This window comes from Hippopotamus amphibius, chromosome 16 (genome assembly GCF_030028045.1).
Source record: "Hippopotamus amphibius kiboko isolate mHipAmp2 chromosome 16, mHipAmp2.hap2, whole genome shotgun sequence".
Classification (NCBI taxonomy): domain Eukaryota; kingdom Metazoa; phylum Chordata; class Mammalia; order Artiodactyla; family Hippopotamidae; genus Hippopotamus; species Hippopotamus amphibius.
In genome coordinates, this window is record NC_080201.1 from 14,782,572 (window position 1) to 14,809,062 (window position 26,491).

At 45.5% G+C, this 26,491-nt stretch overlaps 2 protein-coding genes and 1 long non-coding RNA gene across 10 annotated transcripts in view; 1 reads left to right on the forward strand and 2 right to left on the reverse strand.

The window, feature by feature from the left end:
* PKD1L3 (polycystin 1 like 3, transient receptor potential channel interacting) overlaps positions 1 to 6,284 on the reverse strand; it is a 75,051-nt gene extending 68,767 nt beyond the window's left edge. For all 4 annotated transcript variants that reach the window (XM_057712899.1, XM_057712900.1, XM_057712898.1 and 1 more), the window contains exons 1-3: positions 4,296 to 6,284; positions 3,540 to 3,662; positions 190 to 294 (exon numbers count right to left, since the gene is read on the reverse strand). In XM_057712899.1, coding sequence (XP_057568882.1) covers positions 190 to 294; positions 3,540 to 3,662; positions 4,296 to 4,590 — 523 coding nt within the window. In that variant the 5' untranslated portion in view covers positions 4,591 to 6,284. The remainder of the gene's footprint in view (positions 1 to 189; positions 295 to 3,539; positions 3,663 to 4,295) is intronic.
* Positions 6,285 to 6,606: 322 nt separating this feature from the next.
* DHODH (dihydroorotate dehydrogenase (quinone)) lies at positions 6,607 to 18,220 on the forward strand. Of its 5 annotated transcripts, XM_057713085.1 has the most exons (10): positions 6,622 to 6,648; positions 7,383 to 8,141; positions 8,685 to 8,897; positions 10,782 to 10,981; positions 13,317 to 13,399; positions 15,823 to 16,010; positions 16,456 to 16,569; positions 16,884 to 17,037; positions 17,215 to 17,374; positions 17,869 to 18,220. In XM_057713085.1, exons 2-10 carry the CDS (start codon positions 8,139 to 8,141, stop codon positions 17,921 to 17,923), a joined length of 1,170 nt encoding a protein of 389 aa, XP_057569068.1. In that variant the 5' UTR covers positions 6,622 to 6,648; positions 7,383 to 8,138; the 3' UTR covers positions 17,924 to 18,220. The 5 variants fall into 5 exon arrangements, with proteins under 5 accessions (XP_057569066.1, XP_057569067.1, XP_057569069.1 ...); XM_057713083.1 differs by lacking the exon at positions 7,383 to 8,141 and having other exon boundaries at positions 6,607 to 6,648; XM_057713084.1 differs by lacking the exon at positions 7,383 to 8,141 and having other exon boundaries at positions 6,616 to 6,648; positions 16,456 to 16,560; positions 17,869 to 18,058.
* Positions 8,807 to 11,600, reverse strand: LOC130839162 (uncharacterized). The gene is made up of 3 exons (XR_009049772.1): positions 11,480 to 11,600; positions 9,080 to 9,201; positions 8,807 to 8,919 (listed from the first exon to the last, which is right to left on the reverse strand). It is a non-coding gene; the product is annotated as an uncharacterized LOC130839162 (long non-coding RNA).
* Positions 18,221 to 26,491: the final 8,271 nt, after the last annotated feature.

Below are 26,491 nucleotides of genomic sequence, written 5' to 3' on the forward strand. Positions count from 1 at the left end.
AAAAGAGGATGGCCGAAGGAATATCAGGAAAACAGGTCTATATAAAATGAAAGCAAAGACTGCAATATTAAGATCAGACAAAATTGACTGCAAAGACTATTTACTGAGTACCTGTTATGATGACACATTCTAGCATTCATTCAGTCTTGTGCATCCTTTAAGGGTGGAACTGATTTCACTACGCATTACCTGAGGTCGATCTGTTTCTTGGTATTGTGACTTTTTTTGTCCTCTTGCGTGAATGAGAATTATTTCCATTTCTTTCATATTTGGCATGTTGGTCTGAAAAAGCATCTATTTGGAGGTCAACACAAAAGTTAACTTACAGGATAAAACTCTAGGTGGAAGTCTATGAAATAATCACTACACACACATACATGATAATCAAGAAAAAAAAGATCACTATCCAGTTGTTTTTTAAAAAGAAAAATGTAGGAATTCTGAAGCAGGTCTTTTGCTCTGGAGCAGACACATCACCTTATACTATTCAACATCTCAAAATTAGGTCCACTGCTTGGGTCAACAGTGAGAAGACAGAGAATTAAGTTCACTTTAGGAAATTACATTCTTTTTAAAAAAATTAATTTACTATTTATTTTTGGCTGCATTGGGTCTTTGTTGCTGCAGGCGGGCTTTCTCTGGTTGCAGCAAGTGGGGCCACTCTTTGTTGCAGTGCAAGGGCTTCTCACTGCGGTGGCTTCCCTTGTTGCAGAGCACGGGCTCCAGTAGTTGTGTCTCACGGGCTCTAGGACGCAGGCTCAGTAGTCGTGGCACACAGGCTTAGCTGCTCCATGCATGTGGGATCTTCCCAGACCAGGGATCAAACCTGTGTCCCCGGCATTGGCAGGCGGATTCTTAACCACTGCGTCATCAGGGAAGTCCAGGAAACTACATTCTAAGCATAAGATTCTCCTTTGTATTCGATAATTCTTATTGGCAGAGATAAGAGTTCAGAAGGTGGGCAACAGCATTCTTGAATGTGCGTCCCTGTGTTTATTTGCTGTTTCTTATCACACTGCTGAACGTGGCTACAGAAATCACACAACCTCAATGACTACATCTCAGCTTAAACTCAGGGTCATGAACCACAAGGGGCTGCCTTCACCCTGCCTGGTAATCACAGTATTTTCCTAGCCTCTTCTTGCTTCCACCCTCCTGGGTGGCCCTTTCCCACTTCCTCCTCATTCTCTCCCTTCAACCTTGCCATGTCTTTGTTATAAAACCTGAGTTGTTTATCCTGTAAGGCTTCCCAATTCTGGATTTTGATGACTGCATTCCCACAGTGCCATTTCACATGTTCCTCAGTTCTCCTACTTTTTATAAACTGATTGGCTCTAGAGGCTTAATCAGATTTGAGTTCTACTTTTATAAGAATACTTAGTAGGTGGTGTCAAGTACTTCCATCAGGAGTCACAAAATATCTGTTTGTCTCTATCTTTATTAGTCTAACAGCCATTGGTGGTTATTTCCTAGATCCATTTTTCATTAGGGGTTGTGGGAACTTGTGTTTCATATTTTATTACAAAGTGTTGAATTTATAAATATCAAAACATCACACGAGCTACTGAAACAAGAATTATAACACACTAACAATAAAAGTCAAAGCTAAATTATTTACAAGTAGTAGCAAGTATGTAATGGGAGGCTAATGATAAGCTGATGCTTCTCCTAAAGCACAGAGTGTTTCAAATGATGTGCAACACCACGACCTTCGCCAGAATGGCAGACAGCACTACAAATATTCTTCCCCGTGCCTAGGATAGAGCTTCATTGATCCATGGCTGTCGTGTCATCCTATGATCGTTACTTTGAAGTAATGAGTTTATAATACTATTTTACTTTACCAATGGCACGGGAGTATTTCAAAGTTTTCACAACCACTATGGCTGTCTTGGCACTTACAAGATGAATATTAACCCTATTACAACACCACTTTTAACACAAACTGTTACTTTTTACTCCAACTTGTATACTGTTTCAATTTCTTAATGCTCCTACCTGACTTCCCTGGTGGTGCAGTAGTTAAGAATCCGCCTGCCAATGCAGGGGACGTGAGTTCAACCCCCGGTCTGGAAAGATACCACATGCCACGGAGCAACTAAGCCTGTGTGCGACAACGACTGAGCCCCTGTGCTTCAACTACTGAAGCCCACACGCCTAGAGCCTGTGCTCCACAACAAGAGAAGCCACCACAATGAGAGGTACGTGCACTGCAATGAAGAGTAGCCCCGGCTCGCCACAACTAGAGAAAGCCTGCACAGAGCAACGAAGACCCAACGCAGCCAAAAATAAATAAATCTTAAAAAAAAAAAAAGAATGGATGGATAATCACCACCATTTAGACTGTATTAGGGGCTGCTTTTCCAATTCTGGAGATGGGCTGGGTGAAGTAAACTCCTGGGATGATGAAAAAGTTCACAATTGTAAGATGGTCGCCAGTACTAGGGATTCACTTTGTGAGAATGGGACACTTGAGCACTTGACTTGTGCAGCGATCAGGCTCACAACCTTGGCCTCATTAACAATAGCATGCTTATAGTAGAAACTAACACAACATTGTGAAGCAACTACACGCCAATAAAAATTAAAAAAACAGCATGCTATCATGGCAAAAGGGACAAAAATATCACAAAGAGCTTGAAAGGGTGAAGAAGGAGAGGTCTGAAGCTAGAAATACATTACCTTGAAATACTGGGTCCTTTCAATAGCTAGTATTTGAGGAAGGTGATCTTTTTTTTTCTTCTTCTTGTAATACAGAAATATTGCAATGTATTCTTTTTTATTTTTATACACATTTATTGGAGTATAACTGTTTTACAGTGTTGTGTTAGTTTCTGCTGCACAACAAAGTGAATCAGCTATATGAATGCATATATCCCCATATCCCCTCCTTCTTGAGCCCCCCCCCCACCCTCCCCATCTCACCCGCTAGGTCGTCACAAAGCACCAACGTATTCTGTTTTATGAAGCATCCATAGCTGCTGTATATTTTAATAAGAATGTATTTGCAATTTTTTTAAAACGTGGAACAAAATTTTTACTTAGACAGTCTGAGACATCGTAAGGTCTCTGAGAATTCACTGAGCTACGAACAAATGCTTTACATAACTACCACCATGAAGAACATTGCTTAATTGAAGAAAACAAACCCCAACTACACACACACATCCCCTTAATTCTCACTTCCTACCACTAAGGAAGCAAACCTCTAATTGATAACAAGCTCTCCTATGTTCCACCATATTCTATTTTCCTCCTTTGCTTCCTGTTCTTCCCTCTAAAGCCCAAGTGCTGAAAGGACTGGGGGGTACATATAGGAAATGGGGTTTATCAGTACACTTTATCCCACACTCCACCCAAGTCAAGAAATGAAGGGAACTTCAAGGCACAGCTCTGTGCAACTACCAGAGGAGCTGCAGGAAGAACTCGCTGCAGTCTATCACTCACGGACTCTTTACCTACTACTATCACATGCTCGCCTTACACAGAATCAGTTTCTAAGCATTAGGTCTCTGGCAACATGTGGTTTCATCACTTACCAGCCTGGCAAATGAAATTATGCCCCTGTGAGCAGGAGTTCACTTTTGATGAGATCTGATTGTGGTTTCTGGACAGGTAAATGCAGCGGGTGGGCTTGCGGGCCCGGTGGGCTGCAACACCTGCTGCAGGGAGACCAGACCCAGATGAGCCTCACACTCAAATGTCAAATGTTAAAAAAAATATGAAGACCAAATTCTGCTAGCTTCCAACAGATGGAAATTTAGGATCGCCCCCCCCACAAATTATAGATTATTTTCTCATATTATGCGTTATCGCAGGGATTAGTATTAATTTATCTAGACATCAATGAAGATGATGATGATATAACACTGCCTTGGATTTTTCTCTAAGACCACAGAAATATGGTGCATAATTTTGAAAATATTTGTGTAAGAAAGGCAATGGGCAAATAATTTCTCTCCGAGGTTCTCTGTTAGGAAACATGGGGCCGAGAATGATAAGGAGATATCTACCAGGAAAAAACTGACCATAAGAGGATTCCCATTTCAGAATCTTGCACAATACTTTTAGTGAAAGAGCAGGTAAGTTTTGATAGGCTCTGAGAAAATCTCATCATTTTTGTGACACAGACAAATTAAAGGCTGTAGCACAAAAGTGGAGATATTTCAGAGGAATGACAGTAACGAAGGGATTGATCTTCCTGTATACAAAAGCAGAAAGATTTAAATTTTTTTCCTTCTCTCATCTCAAAGTAAGGAAGTTTCTTTCATAAACACTAAACCTCAGAGCCTTACCTGTGTTGTTTTTTTCTTGATGTTTTTCCAGCAGTGTTAAATTTTCCCCAACCCACCACCTTCTTCCTTCTTCCAGAAAGTCCCAGAGGAGATCTTGGACCTCCTGGTTCCAAGTGAAAGCAAGGTGTCCTCCCAGAGCACGACAGTAATCTTCTGCTTCCTGAAAGCTGCAGTGAAACCTGTTAAGCTGATAACAATTATTTTCTCCATGTTGCTCTGGCCTATCTAGCTCTCTTCCTAGAATGATACCTGTTGTGATGTATAACCTTAGCCAGGTTTTTCCTTGCAAGAACATTTTCTCTGAGAACTGTGAGCATGAAAAGTGTAAGCGCTCAGCAGCTGCCTGGTTCTTTAAATATATTCATGGTGGGTTTATCTTATTTATTAGTATTATTCTTTTAGGAATTGGGAATAATTTGTCAAGGAGACAAAGGTTTTGTTTTAAGGACCCAGGTGGAGCTCCTATTAGCTGAAAACAAATGCCAGAGATCAATAAAGCAATGGGCCTTCAGAGCTGGGGCAGCAACACCTGTGTCTACACAAGCGGCTATGCCTTTGGCTTTATAATAGATCTTTATTTGCTAAGTCTGAGCTGTAAGGGGATAGAGGATGATGAACATCTAAGTCAGTGTTGCTAAAAATTGAGTATTTTTTTAAAAAAGAAAACCATTCTTGCAGACCCCTAGGATCGATTTAAATTATTGTATTGTTTCTTAAATACATTTATACACAAAACTAGGCATAATCTCTATCCTAAAGCTCTTACATAATCATAAAAACCAAAGAACAAATATTTGATGAAAGAATGAATACGAATTAGATACAAACAAAACTGAAAACCGATGAAATTCAAATTTTGCCAAACCAAATAGCCACTTAGCAGATGAACACGGTTCTGGCCTGTGGCTGCACAGGTTCTTTTGATATTGTCACGCACGCTAGTTTGTGCTGTAGGGAAGAAACCTCTCGCCACTTTAACTTGATGAAAAACCTCTGTTCATACAGCATGTCATTTGATCTTCACCTGTAGCACATTCAACATTCATACATTTTAGCCAGTTCTCTTTCTTGGCACCAAAATGAGATCATAAGTACAAATAAACGTGGGCACTGAAATTGCCCAGCAGGTTTCAGGATTCAGTTGGTTATCCAAACAGTCCGAGTGATGCTTACATTACTTTAAAAAATCACTGTGTAAGTGGATACCAAAATCAAAAATTCTCTGAAGTGCAAACCCCAAGAACACACCCCTCAGTTTGAAAAACACTGTAATAATCAAATGATTGGTATGATGGAATATGGTATGGTCCCTACTTTCAGTTTACAGTCTAATTAGGGAAGAAAAGACATAACAAGTGTAGTTAATAAAGTTCCACTAGAGAGGTACAGCTTAAATCTACGAGGGTTCAGATGAGGAAGATATATTTCCAGCACTTGAACATATAAGGATGGTCGTGTCTAGAAGACGAAACAGGAATCTTGGAAGAGGCATCCACTAGAGTAAATGCATGGAGGCAAGACAGTGGAAGGCATTTCTAAAGAGAAAGAAACAATGCTCTCTTTGTGGGGGGATTAGGGGGACGGTAGCGGGAACTAAGACTAGATAACTGAAATGTTTCAAATGCCAAGAAAATAAGAGTTTGCAATTTGGGGAGAAGGTTTCTGAGCAGAGGAGTCCAAGCCTGGGCTGCTATTGAACTGTTTGGGCGCAGAGCACTTTCAGTTTTCAAAGTTCACAAAACCTTAATTTCCCAACATCCTTATAAACATACATACATGCATACATACATATGTTTTAGGCATTTAAAAAAAGTGAAACCTGATGTTCATGGACTCAAAGTCAACTCGGGTATCTTACACAGCGCTATAATTCACTTCAACCCTTTTCTGTGTCCGATATACACTGTCAATCCATGCTTTACCTAAAGCACAAACATTATCAATAAAATGTTTAAATGATCAAAAAACTGGTGAGACTGTTGCTTAGAATCGAAGAATCAACATACAAGCAGTCGCCTCTTCAGATTGCAGGACGCAGGGAAGCTCTGCGTAGCGAACCGAGCTGCGCGCGTCGCGCCTCCGGAAGCGCAGCAGAGACGCCGGGAAGCCGGCGGGAGGAAAGGGCCGGGACACCGCGGCTGCGCCTGCGCCGGAGCGTCCAACCAGACTCGCGGCGGGGCGAGGCCTTTCCATCCGCGGGGGGGTGGGGGCCCGCCCCACCCTCCTGCCCAGCGATTGGTGAGTCTGCAGCTGGAGGGGCGGGGATTAGAGGAGTCCCCACCATCTCCTCCAATGGAAACGAGACAGAGGCGGGCCCAGTGGCGGAAGGAGCATGGCGTGGAGACCCCTCAAAGTGAGTCCAGCTGATGCGGCTGTGCTACCGCGAGGAGGGGAATGCGCGGAAAGCGAGGAGAGGAGAAGGTGGAGGGAGGGCTAGCCTGGGCGAGACGGGGGCGAGAGGAGGCTCCGAGAGCGTGGCAATGACCATGCATGTGCATTTACACATGTGCTTGGTCACTGTGTAAACGGGGTAGATGCCGATCTGTGTCAGCGCACGTGGGCCTTTATTGAGCCAGGCACAGGGCGCTTAGTGAACCCAGGATCGCCTAAGAGTATGTGCAGGGTCGAACCCGGAGTGAAATTACAGCAAAACATGGTACCAACCCTTTCAAGTAAAATTTTAGGGCAGGGTCTGTGTAACGGCGCTCAGATACGTTGATCAACACAAGGGGCGTTCCTGCTGGCTCCTGGAGGAGGCAGAAGTGAGACAGTGAATCCTAGATCTACCTTGATGGCTAGGAGTGATCCTAAAGGCAAATCTGATCAGGTCACTTCCTGTTTAGGGAACAAAACTCAAATCACTTGGGTGCATCTCATTCTCCTCTGCCGCCAAGAGAGTGGAGAGAGCATTTATACCGCCCCCCCCCCGCCTAGTTAACTTCTATTTATCCTTTGAATATCAGCTTTAAGGCACTTCCTCAAGGAAGCCTTTCTCTATCTCTGAGATTAGGTTCTTCCATCACATTTTTCTTCACAGCACTGCCACAGTTATGTGTTTGCATGATCATTGATTTCTGTCTCCTCCAGAGGTTGTACTCCTCATGAAGTCAGGGACTCGGTCTGTAGCCCATCGTTGAGTGCACAGTCACTATGTGCTGAAAGACTGGATGAGTGACAGCATCTGGCAGTGATAATCAGAGAAAAGTATCACGAGCAGTGTTTGAACTTGATCCAAGAAGACCTGATGCTCTATAGAGAACAGACTTGTGGTTGCCAAGGGGGAGTGGGAGTGGGGGAGGGAAAGATTGGGAGTTTGAGACTAGCAGATGCAAACTATTATATTTAGGATGGATAAACAACAAGGTCCTGCTGTATAGCACAGGGAACAATAATATCCAGTGCTAAACCATAATGGACAACAATATGAAAAAAATATATACATGTATATATATGTATATGACTCACTTTGCGGTACAGCAGAAGTTAACATTGTAAATCAACCATACTTAAATAAAACTAAAAAGAAAAACAAGAAAAAACCTGATGCTCCTTAAAAAATTTTTTTTGCAATCCTCTTTATTCTCCTTAAATGGAATTTATGTATAATGTAATCTTGCTATATATAATTTTAAACAGTCAACATAATATCTTAACTGGAATATAAAGGAGAAATAAATTATAATAAAATAATATGTATTTCAACCTGTAAATGTTAGGGCATGACTTACCTAGGTAGTGAGTTAGGTGTTTAAGCCTCTACTTAGAAATTCTAGTGCCACGGGAATGTTTTATTGTCAAACACCTCAAGCAAAGCACTGAACCATTCCAGATGGATTTTCTGAAATGGTGAGTGATTCTTAGTAATGTTCTGTGCAAAACAGTACAGTCATCCCTCAATAAAAGGTGATTGCATTCCTGGAAGGTCAGTGCAGATAAAAACCACACAGGAGACTGTGTTTATGTGGGGAAATAGAATTTGGGGTTCTAGGCTCAGATAATATGAACAGATATTTTTATCTAGTGACTGTCAGTAGGATGTTCAAAAGTCAGACTGGATAGGGACAATTCTGACTTTACTGACTCCTGCTCACTAAATCTATAAGCATTCTCCTCCTGGTGCCCACCACATGTGCCTAGGGGGCAGTACTGCCCCTCTTGAAACCCCTGGCCTGGAGTCCTTCAGGCTAGAGGAGTGTGTGTCAGCAGAAGTGTAGATACAGCCTCTGACCGTAGAGGCCAATATGTGAGCGAGAACCCAAGGAGACCAGCGTTAGCAGAAGGCTGGGGACATGGCTGCATGTTATGTCCTTTATGTGTGTGTAAGGCATGTAGTTCAGAGAAGGTGCTGCAGCCTGGCCTTGAGGGGGCCCCATTGGCTCTTTTTTCCAGAAGCGGGCCCAGGATGCCATGGTGATCCTGGGGGGCGGAGGATTTCTCTTTGCCTCCTACCTGACGGCCATGGGGGATGAGCGTTTCTACGCGGAACACTTGATGCCGGCTCTGCAGGGGCTGCTGGACGCCGAGACCGCCCACAGGCTGGCTCTTCGCTTCACCTCCCTGGGGCTCCTTCCTCGTTGCACGTTTCAAGACTCTGACATGCTGGTAGGTACTCCTGTATTAACACCTGTGCGATAGATACAAGGGTCAAGGTCAAAGTCCCTAATTTATTCAGCTGGGGCTGATCCTTTTGAAAACCAGAGTCCCAAGTTAGTCCCCCCACCCCAAACCGTAATCTCCATCTACAGATCAGGAACACTGAGGTGCAGAGTAGTTAAGTGACTTACCCAAAGGCACACAGCTAGGAAGTGACTGAGCCAGGATTCAAACCCATGGAGTCTGGCTTGGAATCCATCCCCTTAGCCACCATCCTGCCTTGCCGAAGTCTCAGGTAGCTCATTGTTCACCTCTGCTGAAAAGGGAAGCATGCCAGCGTCACTAACACCTAAAGTGATGTAGGCATGTCTAGCCAAGCCCTTTGAGAAAAGCATACAACTCCTGTACCAGCCTCCTTCCATCCTGCATTCAACCCATGGGCCCCACCATGTCCCTTTATTCTTCTGTGCACTGGGGTTTCTGCAGCAAACAAAGTGGGAGAATCCACATCCTCCTAGAATCTACATCCTCATGTAAGCCCTGACAGTTTCTATTTAAGAGAGTTCTTAACAAATGGGAAACATTAGAATGATGTGAACATGAAGAAAACACAAACAAGAAGCACTCAGACCTCTTTGGAGAAGGATCACTGTTATCAATCAAAGGGACTTTCTCTACATTTTCCTTTTGTCTTAGAATCCCTTTCACTTTCCATCCTGCAGTTTTGAGCAGATGTGTCACCTTTTTTCATAAAAGTGAAAATCCTCTTTGGAAAAGCAGGGGAGACCTGTAAACAGATGCTCTGGGCTGGTGCCAGCCCCACTTGACCATCACCTCTGGGTGTGAGGACTGAAGGCTCCCCAGGGATCTTGTTAAGCAGCCAGGGTCGAAAGCCCCATCCTGGCGCGCGGCCCCCAGTGCGGCCATCCTAGGGCCATCCTTCTAGCCCCCGAGATGCTGCGTGCACACATCACCTCCATCTATTCTTCCCCCTCTTTGGAGCAGCCTTTCTTCCTCCTGCTTCCAGGACCAGATGGTGCCACCCTTGGAGACCCTTGCTAGTCCCGGTAAAGTCTCTCCTGCCATATCAGCTGACAGTGGCGATTCCATTGGCAACCACTGGCTTTATGATATCCTGATTGCTTTCCAACCTTGTAACTTATTTGTCTTGCTACCAGATTTGTTGGTCCCATCAGGGCAGGAACCCTGAATCACTCAGGAGTCAGGCTAGACCCAATAGTAATTAGGCCCCAGTCACTCTCTTTCTAGAGAACAATCAGGTATCTGCCCCATGTCTGCCAGGGAAGGACCTGCTTCCAGCCCAGCCTGGTCCCAGGGCCCAGCAATCAATTCTGCCTGGCTGAGCACAGGAGTCATGGGGACACTGCTGGGCCTTCTGTCCTATCGCCTGGCTGAGGAGGGACATGGCGGGGGAGGGGAGGAGGGGGGCTGACTTACTAAAATGATTAAAGGATTTTGCTGCCTGTTTCAGAATAGCGCCATCTAGGGGCTGAAACCAACGAGCCACTCTCTCCCATCAAGAATAGTGGATAAGAAAGTATACTTCTTAACCGTAATTAGAAAAGGCAGCACCCATCTTCTGCTCAAACCATAGTGAAAACACTGTTTTTCTCCTCGATGATGATAAAGCCTGATGGTTCTCAAACTCTGGCTGGCATCAGAATCACCTGGAGAGCACTGTTAAAAATAGATTCCCTCAGAGTTCCATTCTGCCCCACCCTCCCCCAAAGATTCTGATTCCCTAATCTGGGGCTGGGCCTTGGGATCTGATGTTTAACAACAGGTGATTTTGATGTAGGTGTGCCAGGGACCTCGCTTTAAGAAACACCAGCATAGCCCCCTGTGCCTGTGACTCTGTGTCCTTCTCCCTAGGAAGTGAGAGTCCTGGGCCGTAAATTCCGAAATCCAGTAGGAATCGCTGCGGGATTTGACAAGCACGGGGAAGCTGTGGATGGACTTTACAAGATGGGCTTTGGTTTTGTTGAGATAGGCAGTGTTACCCCAAAACCTCAGGAAGGGAACCCCAGACCCAGGGTCTTTCGCCTTCCTGAGGACCAAGCTGTCATTAACAGGTAAGTGAGCTGCCTTCTTCCCAGCAGGATGCTCAGGGTGTTTTTTCTGCCAACGTGGACATTTTTCTGTCATTTGGAATGTTCTGGAACCATGCCGAGCATCTATTCTGTGCGGGCATAAAAGTGGGTTTTATGATTTCAGTTTAACGTGTATGCACGCTGAGGCTCGGAGAGCCACATAACAGCTACAGTTACAAGATCAGAAGCGGGAGAATGTGGATACAGATGCTGGCTTATCTGACTTTAGAGTTTGTGCTTTTTCCACATTGTTACTCTGGTGCTCTTGCCCAGCTCTGTCCAGTAGAAATATCACATGAACCATATATGTAATTTAAAATATTCTAGTAGCCACAATAAAGTAGCAAAAAGAAACAGGTGAAATTAACTTTAATAATATAGTCTATTATTTGTAATATACTACTTAATTATAAATACTTAATATACTCTAAATATCATAATTTTAATATGTAAGCAATATAAAAATGACTGGCTTTTTACCTTCTTTCCCTTGTACCAAGTCTTCGAAATCTGGCATGTTTTCCTTGCAGCACTCTTGCTTTGGACTGGCCAGGCTTCGCTCTCAGTGGCCAGGCATGGCTGGTGACTCTTGCACCTGACAGCACAGCCCCAACCTTTAGTAACTGGGAAATTTAATAATCAACATAGACAGCTGCTTTTAGGAAGAGAGGTCCTTCTAGACTGTGTAAAGCCCTTCTCTTTGTGACCCCTGGGCAGTTTTCAATACAGCAGACCCAGAGCGTGAAGTTCCTCCTTTTTGGTAACAGAACTTTGAGAGCCTTGTTGTTGGGGAGGTGGTGGCTGGTGGGCACCTTTGGGATCATTAAGGGCCTTCTGGGAGACTGACATATGGGACGTTTATTTGGCTGCACGTCCTGCTTTTATCGTGCTTGTTTCGGGGAAAATTTCCAGCATTAGACATCAAGTTATTGATCTTTCCTCTGTAGGCTGGGATCGATAGCTTCAGAATGTTCAGGCAGAAAATATTTGTTTATGATTCAGTTGCCACAAACTTAACTGCAGGTACCAGGATGACAGAGTATCGTGGAAGTAGCACGAGAGAGCAGGGCCTGAGCTCTGAGCACTTGTGTGCCCATGCCCCCTGCTCTGCCTGGCACAGGGTGGGTGCTGAATGAACACTGAGTCAACAAGTACACATATCTGTTACATGGTTTTGGCTGCAAGTAACAAAGTGACTTAAACAATAGGTATTTGTTATTATTTTCTTCTCATAACGGGTGTAGTAGGCAGTTTAGGGTTGCTTGAGCAGCAGGGTGATGTCAGGACTCTGGTCCAACCTCTGTGAGCCTCCCTTTCTCTTTTGTAAGACACCTACCCCAGCTGCAAGCATACATCCTTGCACAAGGACATCAGAGAACAGAAAGGGAGAGGAAGTATGGATATGGGGAGAGGGGGATATTTTCCCAGAAGCTCCCTGGTAGGCATCACTTTGTGTCTCGGTGACCAAGCCCTGTTGCACGTTCATGCTTCAGTTGCCAGCGAGGCTGGGAAAGGAGTCACTGGCATTTTCACCCTGTGTCAGGGGAGCTGGCAAGGAGGAAGGGAGGGGGGATGGCCATTACGCCAACAGCCCACGGTGGAGCTGGGCACGTAAAGGTGAGCAAGAGAGATAAGGCCCAGGCTTTGTGGAGTGTCTAGTGCCAGGTGATGGAGGAGACATGTCCCTTGTCCTCCAGAAGATTGTAACCCAGTAGGGGAACTGAAGCAGATACATACATCCTGAGCCAGGAGAACGATAGGTACAAAGCGCTGCATGAATACCTGAGCTGAGGGGTCATTTGTGGCTGGGAGCTTTATGCAAGGAGAAGAGGGAGCATTTGACCTGGGCCAGGAAGAGGGCGACTTAATAGCCAGAAAGGATGGGGAAACGGACTGGCAGGATGGGTTCCAGCAGGCGCGTTCATGGGACACAGGCAGGAGGAGGGAAGATGGGTTATCAGAGAGGTGAGGGCCCTGTCGGGTGGGAGCAGTAGATGGGAAGGAGGAGTAGGCTGGATCCAGACAGGTTTTGGGGCAGTTACATGGCCAAGTCTGGGCTGTTTACAGTGCTCATTGGCTGAGGGGCTTGCTGGCAAATTTTCATCTTTCCCTTTGTGTTTGATGGTGTTCTGACAAGTTCTCTAGGACTTCCAGGGGTGTTTAGACTTTAGAAGTCTAAGAACTGAGTGATTTTTTTCTTTTGTTTTTAAGTCATAAGTATACAGTGAAATAGCCCTAGAGCCATCTCTCCAGAGTCTTTGCTTTGCGCCTGAGAGCTCTAACCTTATCCCCTCCCCTATGCTCTTCTGTGCTACAGATACGGATTCAACAGTCATGGACTGTCAGTGGTGGAACACAGGTTACGGGCCAGACAGCAGACGCAGGCGAGGCTCACAGAAGGTAACGGGGGCCTGCATCAGAGGGCCGTTCTTCAGCTGTTGGAAGGAAACTTGTGGGAGAAAGTCAGGAACATTCCTAGTGAGAGGAACATGACTGAACAATAGGGAAAAACAGTATGGAACTTAGGGCTCCTCTCCTACAGGGATTTTCCTGGCTCCACTACAGCCTCCAAGCTTTTAACTGAATTTCGCAATTGAGCAAAGATACACTTAGTTCCTGCCTCGTTATGTAACCTGTGTCATAACTGGGGTGGCTTGGAAGTAAACAGCGCAGAGTGGCTGCTCTGATCACGTAGGCAGTTAAGATGCGGGCAGGGCTTAGGCGCCATCTTCGTGCATACTGCTCTGCTGTCCTTTTGTCCATTATATAAGTAGCGCATGCCAGTCACTGCAGTGCTAGTAAATGCCGGGAAGCACGAAGAAGAACATTAAAATCACTCACTCTCTTCCCCACTCAGGGATAGGTACTCCCGGCACTGGGGAAAATATCCTCCATGATTTGTTCGGAAACACCATGCATTTTTGAAGCCCGCCTTCGGAGGTCCTGATGCTTATTCCCTGGGGCTCTCTGCCTTGCCGTCCCTTGGGGTGCGTGTAGTGGTCTTCGCACTGTGCGGTCCTCACCGTACCTTCCCAGGCGTCCTGTGGGGCTGTGTGGGCCCCTCTGGAGCTCCTTCCTGGAGATCCGCTTCATTAGACATTCCCGGTGATGAGATGAGAAAAACCTTTGGATGTTGGATTCATTTCCAGAAGCAAGGTTGAAAGGGCCAAGGCAGTTAGCCATCTCTGATTTGGGGAGTAGGAACTGACCTTGTTTGGAACTCCCTGGCTTTGGCAGAACCAGACCCTGCTGTACTACAGACCTTGCCACTTGGGGGACTTTGAAGGCCATAATAGGACTTTCATGGTCTGTGATACTCTCCTGCCTTCTTGTCTCCCTTTCCTTCTTTTCATCGTCCACAGTGCTCCTTACACCGCTTTTCTCCCCTGTTCTCCCCTGCCCGTTCCCTCACCCCCAACTCTGGTGCTAACATTCATTGGGGTGAAATAAAATCCCAGAGCAGAGCCCTGCACGTAGTGTTTACCAGCAGCTGGAAGCCTTGAAGACAGCTTATTGCTAGCACTATGCCAAGCAACATGAGTTGTTAAGAGCTGTGGTGCCCTTTGGGGACAGAGTAATTCAGCAATTTTTGTCTAACTCCAAATCTTGTCATTTGGGGCAAATGACTCCTAATGCAAGATCCACTGGCTACACGGAAGCGGTGTTCTCTATTAAGCCAGTTTACCGCTGGCTTACAGCTTCCAAACCGTCTTTACTTGATTTGGGGAGCTTAGAGACCTTGTTATATAACTTTCCCAGCTGGGTTCTAGGCCCCTCCCCTCCCTTCCACCCATGACATTTAGTGACATGAATCTCACTTACTTTCATGTTGATGATAAAATGAGTGACTGCATTTAAGGTATGAGACGGTAGTTAGTAGTACTGGATGTTATTCTTTGATCCTCCCTGACCTGACACACATTTTGTGTGGACATCCCAGGTCTTTTCCCAGCCAACACGTGGAAAAAGCAGCTGGTACCATGGATATATTTTAGCTTTTGCAGATAAGGTGGTATCTTAGGAAAAGTCAAGTACAGGCAAGCCCTAGCATTCACACACAGAAAAATACATTTCAGAAACACACAAAGTCGAAAGTACAAGTCAGTTGATAATTCCCTGGATTTTAAAGTAAGGTGACCATATTACTGTGCAAATTGAGACAACACTTTTGAGAGTGGGAGGGATGCAGGTGTGAATATTTCTGCCCAGGCTACAGGAGTGTTCAAGGCTGCCTGGGAGCACTGGGATGTGTGGTCGCCCTAATTACAAGGGGGAGTCCCTTCGTAGAGAATGGAAATTATAAAACAGTTATGCCTCTACATTTGAGGCACGAAATCAAAAATGTTTTCTGGTATTTTATACACATCCTTTAATCTTGCTTTTTCTTCACGACCGCACACCCAGTCACCTGACCCAAGTCTAACAAGCAGCCCTTTAACATCAAACAGTTGCGCCTCTGGCATGCTGCTGACTCCTGTCTCTTCTCAGCTGCACTGCATTTACAAGCCCTTTTTAATCACTAGTGTTTACACTCCTAATTTCTCCATTTTCCATTAAATTTTAAAAAAGGAAAAGGGCACAAAGCAGTGAAACATCCTGGTAGCTGCCCAAACATGGCTGTGCAGATGAAGGTGCAGGGGGTCTTGGTCAGCAGGCAGCAGCACCATGCAGAGTTCAGTGTTTGTCAGCTGGTGCGGGAAAGGTCACATTTGGAGTTGGAAAGCCTGCGAGGCTGTTGGTGGGCTGTTTGGTCCAGGACAGCTTCAAAATGTTGCACAGGAAATGGGGAGTGGAGACAAAATCCTGACCAGTGATATTTACAGGTGGGCTGCCACTGGGAATAAACCTGGGGAAAAATAAGACCTCAGTGGATGCTGCCTCGGACTACGCAGAGGGAGTTCGAGTCCTGGGCCCCTTGGCTGACTACCTGGTAGTGAATGTGTCCAGTCCTAACACCGCTGGGTTGCGGAACCTTCAGGGAAAGGCCGAGCTGCGCTGCCTGCTGACCAAGGTAGGCAATTACATCTCCAGGCCCCGCTCCACCAGCCTGCCCTACCTGTTCGTCCTCTAGGGCGAAGCTTCAACGTAGCTACCCACTATCGAGGAGCTGTCCTTAAGACTTGGACCAGTTAGGACTCCTTGCACAGGCTCAGTAGTTGTGGCGCATGGGCTTAGTTGCTCCGCAGCATGTGGGATCTTCCTGGACCAGGGATTGAATCCGTGTCCCCTGCATTGACAGGAGGATTCTTAACCACTGCGCCACCGGGCAAGTCCCTCGGATCTGTCTAGATGGGGTCTTTTGCAAAATTGAGAGTGGTGTTTCCTGAAAAGGAGAAATTGCTTGTGCTTTAGTTGGACAGCTGGTATGAAAACACACTGATCTGCGACTGCAGGTCATGGTTACACCATCAGCTGCAGTCTCAGGAGTCCCCATCTCCGGCTCTGTGTTGCTCTAGGTGCTGCAGGAGAGGGATGCCCTGAAGGTAGCCCGCAAGCCGGCCGTGCTGGTAAAGATCGCTCCCGACCTCACGGCCCAGGATAAGGAGGATATTGCCAGTGTGGTGAGAGAGGTGAGGGTAGGGGCCTGGGGGGTGCCCTTCATTGCCTGTAGAGGCCACCTGGCCAGCTGGGCTGAGTTCTAAGGATTAAACCCTGTCCTGGTGGAACCGTTCGGGTGGTTGGTACGTGATAGCTGCTACTGTCATGTTGAGGCTCATCTGACACTTGCCCAGGAAGCGTAATGAGTGAAGCCTGGTCTAGCTTTTGCTTCCGGGGGCTTAGCTGTGGGTGCCCAGCCTGGCTGCTGGCTGTCTCAGACCCCCAGGGAAGCGTCTCCAAATCCGTCGTGCCGACTGGGGGGCTCTTTCTCTGTCTTATGCTGCAGTTGGGCATCGATGGACTGATTGTCACGAACACCACAGTGAGTCGCCCTGCCAGCCTCCGGGGTGCTCTGCGCTCTGAAACAGGAGGCCTGAGTGGGAAGCCCCTCCGGGATTTATCAACACAAACCATCCGAGAGATGTATGCACTCACCCAAGGCAAGAACTCGGTGTCTTTGTCTTCAGATATGTGCGTGGCTCGGGCTCCAGGGTTGTGATGATATTGGGGTTCCTGAACTGCCGCACCCAGCAGGGGGCCGGGGCTGAAGCCAAACTGAGCTCCTGGTTCTCCTGTGACCCACCCTTCCTCAAGGTGTGCTGCGTGCTTCTCTGCAGGCAGAGTTCCCATCATTGGGGTTGGCGGTGTCAGCAGCGGGCAGGATGCGCTGGAGAAGATCCAGGCGGGGGCCTCCCTGGTGCAGCTGTACACGGCCCTCACCTACCAGGGGCCACCCGTGGTAGGCGGAGTCAAGCGGGAGCTGGAGGCCCTTTTGAAGTGAGTGGGGCCATGTTTGGCTTGAACCAGGCGAAGTTAATGTGGTATCAACTCAGAATGAGTCAAATTAAGGGGATGCTATTCATCTGTCTCTATTTGTTCTTCATTCAAAAAGCATTTGCGGGGTACACGCCAAATGTAGGGGGAAATTATTCTGTTGCTCTTTTGACAGAAGCCAAACAGTGCCAAGGAATTCAAGATTAACTTCCAAGGCAATGGTGTTTATAGGCCCGAGGTGTTCTGGCAGCATTCCCGTTAATTCAGTAACACTGGCTGGAAATCAGGGAGCTGTCCGTACTTAACATGGATTCCCTCCCTGGTCTGAAGACCTGGGTAGATTCCAGGGTGAGGGCAGTGTACAGGGCATGAGGCGTGCATTTGGGAGAAGAAGGCAGGTGCAGTTACAGACCAGATAGAGCCTGGTTGAACATGGGCTTCCAGTAAGAGCTGGGCCCTTCCTTTACCATTTGCTGAAATTGCTTTTCTTTTTCCAGGGAGCAGGGTTTTACCAGAGTCACAGATGCCATTGGAGCAGATCATCGGAGGTGAGGATGGGTCCGTGGGAGGCCTGATCTGGAACTGTCCTGCTCAATCAAGTGAGCCTTTGTGGCGAATGGAGAGAGGAGACCACATCCCCGAGCCACAAGGGCTGCTCCTCTGGCTGGACTGTAAAAGCCACGCATGAGGGTCAGCAGAAGCAATGCAAGACTTTCTTCAGTCACTTGTTGGATGGGAACTGCTTTCATGATTCTTTCTAGATGCAAATCCCGGGATCCTTTAATATTACAAGGACATTAGACATTTGGAAGGAAAATCATGGCAAAATAAAATCATTTAAAAACTGGATTTAAATCCCCGCCCTCTCGCCCAGATGCTGCAGGTTCTTCCAGGCCTCTGCTCCCCGGGATCTGCAATGGGGTTCCCAGAAGCTTGACTCTCTTTCATTCTCTCTTTATTTTTATTTAAATTTTTAACTGTATTTTGAGAATATTTCAAACTTAGATAAAAGTTGCAAGAATAGCCCTTGTGGACAGCCGTCCTCTCCGTATGTGCACGTGGTCTTCTGTGTGTCTGGGTCCTGATCTCTTCTTAGAGGGACACTAGTCATACTGGTGATTTTCCCATGATTATATCTGTAAAGGCCCTGTCGTCAAACAAGGTCACACTTTGAGGTATTGCGGGTCTGGATTTCAACATGGCCATTTTGGAGAGACACAATTCAGAAAATGAGCTTGTTGTCCCCCTGCTTTAGAAATCTGTTACTTTTGGGCAGGCACGTTCTCGAGGTAGAAGACACTAGACAAGAGGCTCAAGAGGTCTAGCCATTAACTAGAGAAACAGAAATGCTAACCACTTCAAAACCGAAAAGCAAATGGTGACAGGAGGTGGAAAACCTCGGCTGGGAAGTGCTCTTGATGTCAGCACATCTTCGCAGCCAAAAGGAAATTACCTTTACTCCCTTCATCTCAGTGCAGGTTGTAGTTTAAACTTATTTCTCGGTAGCTCTGTGGAGAGGCCTGTAGCTGCTGTAGAGATAACATGTCCTGTCTCATCGTTTAATCTCGGCCTCAGCCTCAGCCCATTGCCTCTGCCAAGAAACCAACAGCCAGTCTCCTGCTGTCTTTTACAAAGATCTTTTTCCTGTTTCTTAAAAAAGAATCTTAGTATGAAAATAATACCTATTCATAAATTAAACAGTATAGCCCCCAAATAAATGTGTACCTTCTTCCCCCCTCAAACAATTCCACGTATCAGAGGCAGTCACAGTTAACTTTTGTATCTGTCTAGATTTTTCCAGACATTTTTCTTTGTACATGCAAGCACATACCCAGAGCTCTTCTGCCCTTTTAAAAAAAAATCTATCACACACACATATAAAAGTGTTTCAAGAAGAGTAGTACAAAGAACTTTTTTTTTTTTTTGGCCATGCTGTGCAGCTTGAAGGATCTCAGTTCCCCAACCAGGGATTGAACCCGAGCTGCTTCAATGAAAGCATGGAGTCCTAACCACTGCACCACCAGGGAACTCCCATAAAGAACTATTTTTTAATATTGAGTCACATGAGAGTAAATTGCTGCTCAGATGCCCCCATCACTCCAAATATTTTAGTGTGGATTTCTTGCAAACAAGTATATTCTTCAACCAACCATAATATAATCATCAAAATCAGAATTATCAGCACCATACATTAATTCCATCTAATTGTCAGGCCTGAGGTAGGCAGAATTTCTAAAATGCCTTCCCCCTTCCCAAAGGCCCTGCCCTAATCCCAGGAACCTACAAATATGATCTGCTCCCATGACTGTGTTATGTTTTATATGGCTTAAGATAGGACGCTCCTTGAAGATGGGAGGTTATTTGGGTGGGTCTAATCTAATCACACCAGCCCTTTTTTTTTTTTTTTTTTAATCTTTACTGGATATTTATTGAGAGTCTACTAGGTACAAAGTTGTATAGATGTATGCTTTTTATTTCTGGTGTTAGTGTATTTCACTTACATTTACAGACAAAATTTTGGACAGGCTAAACACACAATTTTAGACCAACTATTCTGTTAAAACTTTAAAACCTTCAAGGGAAGAGGTCATTTATTTTTACATTTAAAGGCAGAGTTTTCTCTGGCTGGGGGAGGAAGAGAGTGGAGAGATTAAAAGTGCTGCAGCCGCTTTGAAGATGGGAGTTGGGGGCACGTGAGGAGGAATGCGTTGGCCCCTGGCTGACAGCCAGCAAGGAAACAGGTTCTCAGACACATCCACAAAGAGCTGTACGCTGCCAACCATCTGAATGAGCTTGGATGCAGATTCTTTTCAAGGTCTCTGGGTAAGAACCCAGTCTGGCCAATGCCTAGATGGTGGCCTTGTGATACTGTGAGTAAAGCATCCAGCTCAGCGTCAACCTCTGACATAAAATTGCGAGCTGCTAAATGGATGTTGTTTCAAACCACTAAGTTGTGGTAATGTGTTACACGGCAACAGAAAATGAAAACCAACGCAGGCCAACTTCATCACTGTCCCAATCACGTCCTTCATTGTAAAGTAGCCAGTTCAGAATTGCATGTTGCATTTGGCTGTCATGTCTCTTCAGTCTCCTTCTATCTGGAAAATTTCCTACCTGTCCTTGACTTCATGTCCTTGACACGTTTGAAGATGACTGAAGATGACGGGCCACTTATTGTGAGAATGGCCCTCATTTGGGGTTGTCTGGGTTTTCTCGTGATTGGATTCAGGCTGTGCAGCTTTGGCAGGAACATTACATGAGCAATGCTGTGTCCGCATTCTCTCCTGCCAGGCGACGCATGACTGCTGCTAGTGTTTACTTGGGTCACTTGAAGGTGTGCCTTCTGCACTGTAAAGTTGCTCATTTTCCTTTGTAATTAATCAGCATTTTATAGGGAAGTACTTTGAAACTATGTAATTATCCTGTTCCTCATCAAACCTTCATTTTATTCATTGATTTATACCAGTGTGGCCTCATAGTTTTCAGTGGCTCATAATCCATTACTGTCATTATTTTGATGCTCAAATTTCCTGCATTGGCCAATGGAAGCCTTTTCAGGTGGCTTTTGTTTCCTTTTGGCATGTCTCCTTCATTCTTCTAGCATCTCTTTACCTTCTGGCACAAGATATTCCAGGCTCATCAGATAACTTCCCTTCCCCAGCTCAGGAACCAGTCATTTTTCCAAGGAGCCCTGGTTCCTTTCAGTGGAGAATGATATTTAGGAACCAAGATCTGAGTGCTGGGTGTGCTCATTGCCACTTGGGTGTTGCTGCTCCCAGGCCCTCTCAGTGCACAGAGCTCGGCAATATACATGCACACACACAAGTATATTTCTGTATCTCTTTCTATATTTAAAACCATGCATTCAGACTGATACCTTCAATTCCAATCCCAAACCATAAGGTTCATTCTAGTTTCTTTTCTTCCCATATTTGTAACTCTCTTCTCTGACCATGGAAACCCGGACTCCCTTTATACGTACTCTGTTTTCTTATTTGATCAATCCTCTCGTACGTGAGTAACCTCTGGTTTCCACCCCCTACCACGTGCTGGCATCCTTTTTCTTTGCTTGGGTTCACTATCCCTCCCCACATAGGCACTCTCCTTTGTACAGCTCTGATAGCTGCTCCAGGCTGCTCCCGGGGGCAGACATCCCCCTCACCTCACTTAGGCTCTGACCTTTTGCTGTCCTGTCCCCCTGCACAGTCACGTTCCTTACCTGCTAGGACTCTGATGCTCCACACCAAATGTTCTCTCTCTCTCTCTCTCTCTCACACACACACACACACACACTTTGTGGGCACCCTCTTTGTTCCATATGGGTTTTGATATTCTACTTTGAGCCCCTTGGTCCTCTTTTGCTGCCATTGCAGGCATCTACCATGCTCTGTGCCAACTAATGGCTTTATGACTGAACTTTTCAGGAAAAGGAAGAGAAAGGGGGAAGGAAAAGGGGAAGAGTTATCCTTTGGAAGATTCTCTGTTGGAGACTGATTGTCTTTTAGCACCGTTTTAACGGGCTGCTGTTTCTTCTCCTCAACACCAGCATAAGTAGTTGGCTTGTGTTCAGGGACCCTGTGGCGTAAGAAGTACCTGTTTTTCTTAACGCTGGAAACTACACTCACCCCAGGGAAGCTCAATGCTGGGAGACACATGGGAGGAGGACCAGGTTGCTGATGCCCCACAGGGCCCAGGATTGTTGGGTGGAACAGTGGACAGAATTGCTAATATGATTTACATCATTTACTCTTGCATTTTGTATTGTGTGTATCCCTTGCCAATTTCACATTAGTTGAATATAAGTAGTAAGTTAACTCTTATTCCACAACTTGCTTTTTAACCCTGTATAATCATGGAGTCATTCAATGTCCGTCCCTTCAACCCACCTTGCTCTTTCTAACAGCCCTTTGGTTTCCGCAGCACAGGTATAGCAGTATTTGCTTATGGATAGACATGCAGGTGGTTTTGTTTTTCACATCACAAACAGTGCAGCAGTGAATCTCATGGTTTATGTATCTTTGTGCTCTTCCAGTAGAATTCCTGTGGGATAGATTCCCAGAAATGGTATCACTCAGGCAAAGGTTATGTGTACTTAAAATGTTCACAGTTACTGCCAGATTGCCATTAGCGGGGGTTGTTCAGTTTATATTTTCTCTACAAAGCTGTACGAGAGGGCCTCTTTCCTCTTAGGCTGCTCCACATTGGAACTGTCAAGTACTGCTCTGGAATAAACTTGTTCCTTCTCCACTTTGTCACTGGGGATAGCTTCCATCATGTCTCTTCCTTGGTGGAAAAAGGAAAAAAGGAACCGTGGGTTTAGCAAGCCACTATGCGCTGCAGCCAGAGTGATTGCCACAATCATTTGTGTGTGTGTGTGTGTGTGTGTGCACGCATGTGTGTGTATCTGAGAAAGAGAAGAGACTTCAACTAAGACCTGCAGGGAAGCGCAACAGAAGTGGGTGTAGCTTTCCCCGGGTTCACCCATTCTCATTTGTCTCTGGAGCCCCTGCATGTCTTTCCTCCTGCTCTGGGCAATCATGTAACTTTTATATGCCTTGGTCTCCTAATGTGTAAAATGGGGAGGAAAGACCCATCTCAAAGGGCTGTTCTGAGGATTAAATACTAAGTGCTATACAGCTCAGCACATCCTACTCTTCTACTAAATGTTATTTTTAATGTTTCTTATCATCACAAAAGCCCTGCAAATAGGTATTACTATGCCTGTATTCACAGCTAAAATGAAGGTAAAGGGTCTCACTATTATTAGTCCCTTTTCCCTTTTCCTCTCCCTCAAAAGTTCAAATTCTTTCAACAGACTTCCTGTGTGCCATTACTTTTTATAAAAAAGCTTTCATGGACATTTGCCCTGGGCACTTGATTGGTCTGAAATAAGGTGGTCAAATGGGGTCTAGTGATTGGAGCTCGGAGGCCCATAGAAGTGGGGAACATTCTATAGGAACCACAGTGCCGGCCAGGGCAGGCTGAGCCTGAGGACCCAAAACACAGCAGCTTAAAACAGCAATCATGTACACTCTCACACAGTGTCAGGTCAGGGGTTCAGGAGCAAATTAGCTGGTGGTTCTGGCTCAGGGTCTTCCATGAGGTTTGCTGGGGCTGCAGTCATATAAGGCTTCCCTGGGGCTGAGGGATCCACTTCTAAGATGGTTCACTCATGTGGCTCGGGAGCTGGTGCTGGCTGTTGGCAGGAAGGGCTGCCTGAGTGTCCTCACACCAGGGCATTTGGTGTCTCCCAGAATGAGTCATCTAGAGCAACGTGGAAGCTACGATGCCTTTTATGACCTCGCCTTGGCGGTCATATACCATTACTTATGCCACTTTTACTCTCTTCATTAGAATAGAGTCACCATTCAGTAAAACAAACAAAAACAACAGGATACCTAATTAAATTTGAATTCCAGATAAACAATGAATATGCTTTTAGTATAAGTACATCCCATGCAATAGTTGGGACATACTTATACAAAAATTTACTTGTCTGTCTGAAATCCAAATTTAATTGGGCATCATGTAATTTATCTAGCAATGCCATGTTAGAAGCAAGACACTAAGTCCAGCATATATATCAAAACAAGGGGAGGGAAATTAGTTTCCATTTTTGAAAGGAGGAATGTCAAAGAATTTGTGGAGATATTTCTAAACCACTATGAGCAGAATTTTGAAAAGTTCATTTGGTCCTGGGGTCTGTGGGTAATTGCATGGCAGCCTAATAGGATGAAGTAGTTCTGGGACAAGTAAGGTCATCTTCCTAATTATCTTGTACATTGTTGGTAAATTTACAGCAAATCACACACAGTGTCTTCTTTGATCTGCAGACAGCTTTGTGTGAAGGAGTGATTATGATCCCCATTTTACAGATGAGGAAACTGAAGTTAAATGCCTGCCCCAAGATGATATGGCAGAAATGGTAGAGGGAGGACAGAATCTCCTAATTTCAAGTCTAGCACTTGCTCTACTCTACCCAGTAGTATACTGATACACCACTGAGCCCTCTACTATACCAGATGTCTTGGATTCATTTTCTATATGTTACCTCAAATAGGTGATGGGACTTGTGGATCCTTGGTGCTGTGCTGCAATCAGGTGATAGGGGACACCCTTGGAGAAGCTGACAGCCAAGATGCCATCTTCTCTCTCCACACCCACAAGCTCTGAGATCCACCCTGGCTAAGACTCGGGACTCAAGCCACTACCCACAGACGCTCTGAACTGATTGGCTCCAGAGTGCTGACAGGAACAGCATCCCTGTTCACCAGGAGGTAATCAACCTCACGTGAAAAAGACTGTGGAAGAGCCAAACCAAATAGAGAATTACTGTCCCCCAATTTTTATTATAAGACATTTAAAAATTTTTTAAATTTTTTTTGATATTTCACTGCCTTTGGCATGGGGAATAGATTTTAATCCAATGATTCCAGTCAATCATCTAAAGTATAAGTCATTTAGACGTAAGAGAAGTTAAAAGAATTGTGTAATAAATACCTATACCCCCTCCACCTAGACTCAGTAATTCTTACTCTCTTTTCCATGCTTTTCTTATCAATCTTTTTTTATCTATTTATATACTGCATTTTGACGAACCACTTTGAAGGAAATGGTAGATGTCAGGACATGTCACTCCTAAGTGCTTCATAGCCTGAATCTGCTAAAAATAAAAATATGTTCCTAAGGAAACATAACTCTATGCTCTCACCGAGGAAAATTAGCCATGATTTTCTAATATCATCTAACATTTAGTCCATATCTCAAGTTTCCCTATTGTCCTAAAAATAACTTCTAGAGTCAATCAAGGCTTATCTGTATGTCCCCTTTAGTCTTAAATCTTCAGTCATCTCTGAAGACATCAGACCAGGTGTCTTACAAATGGTTCTACATTCTGGATTCCCAGAATAAAGGCTATATTTCATTTAGCCTTTGATCTCTGCTGTAGCTGGATGTGGATATATGACCAAATTCTACTCAGTGAGATACATGTGAAAGTACTGTGTGCAACTTCTGGGAAGTCTGCCGCTGCCTGGAACATGATGTCTGGAGCTTTGGCAGCCGTTTGAGACCTGAGGATTGGGGTCATCCCAGAAGCAAAAGCTGGAAAGAGTGTCATACCAGCTCTATCTACTTACCTCCCTACCTCTTTTATTTGAGAAAATAAAACTTTGTGTGCTTAAGTCACTGTTAATTGGGATTTTCTCTCCTATTTAGCTAATAAAGAAGTCAAAGACCTAGTGTAATCTGGCATTTGCCAGGAAGATATATTATCGGCTTTCTGTTTGGCTAAGACCCACGTAAAGATTTCTCTTTCCTCCAGGTGCAGATCTCTGGTCTAGCACAGTGTGAGAATGTGCTCAGACTATCATGTTACCTGTGGAATCTTGGCAGCCAGGGAAATTTCTTGTAAGAAACTTGTGGTTGTAAATGTGGGAATGAAGTTAGTGTGGCTGTCACGTGTAAGAGGACACCAGGGGACAGGGCTGAGAGAGGTGTGTGTGCAGGGGCAGGGTGGGAATGACCTGGGATTGGCACCTAGCAGGTGTTTGTGAAATACCTGTGCCGAGACCAGCTCGGCGACTCGAGGTGAGTGACGGGTGCCGCAAGCTTGAAGAAGACACAGACACAGACTGAAGAGAAAAGTGGGACCGGGCGGCTCAAGACCTCTCGGATCAAGAGCCCTGCTGACTCATCCCAGGTTGCTTTTATTGAGTTCATGGGCTAACATTCTCAGGTTACACCCATAAACAATCAAAGGCCTCACATGACTGAGGCAATTATCTTTGTTTGCTTCCTGGGTCGGAGTTGAGCAGGTGTGGATTTGAGCTGGGCCTGGAGAGCAAAACAGCCCTGGGGGCAGGAGACCTCTCTCAGATATTGGGGGTCTGTGCCCCACCCCTGTGGGCCCCTCTGCGACTGTGCCTGTCTTAGGTTGTTCCTCCCTTGAGGAATCTTACCCGTCTCTGGCTAACCAGCCATCCTTCAGGGCCAAATAGGGTGATATTAGTCTCCACGCCCCACACCCTCAGCTCCTCCACTGCTCAAGCAGGACATTCTGAATCCCATCGCTCGGCCCACATACTTTAACATTTTCAAGGTTTCAGAAAGGTTCCCGAG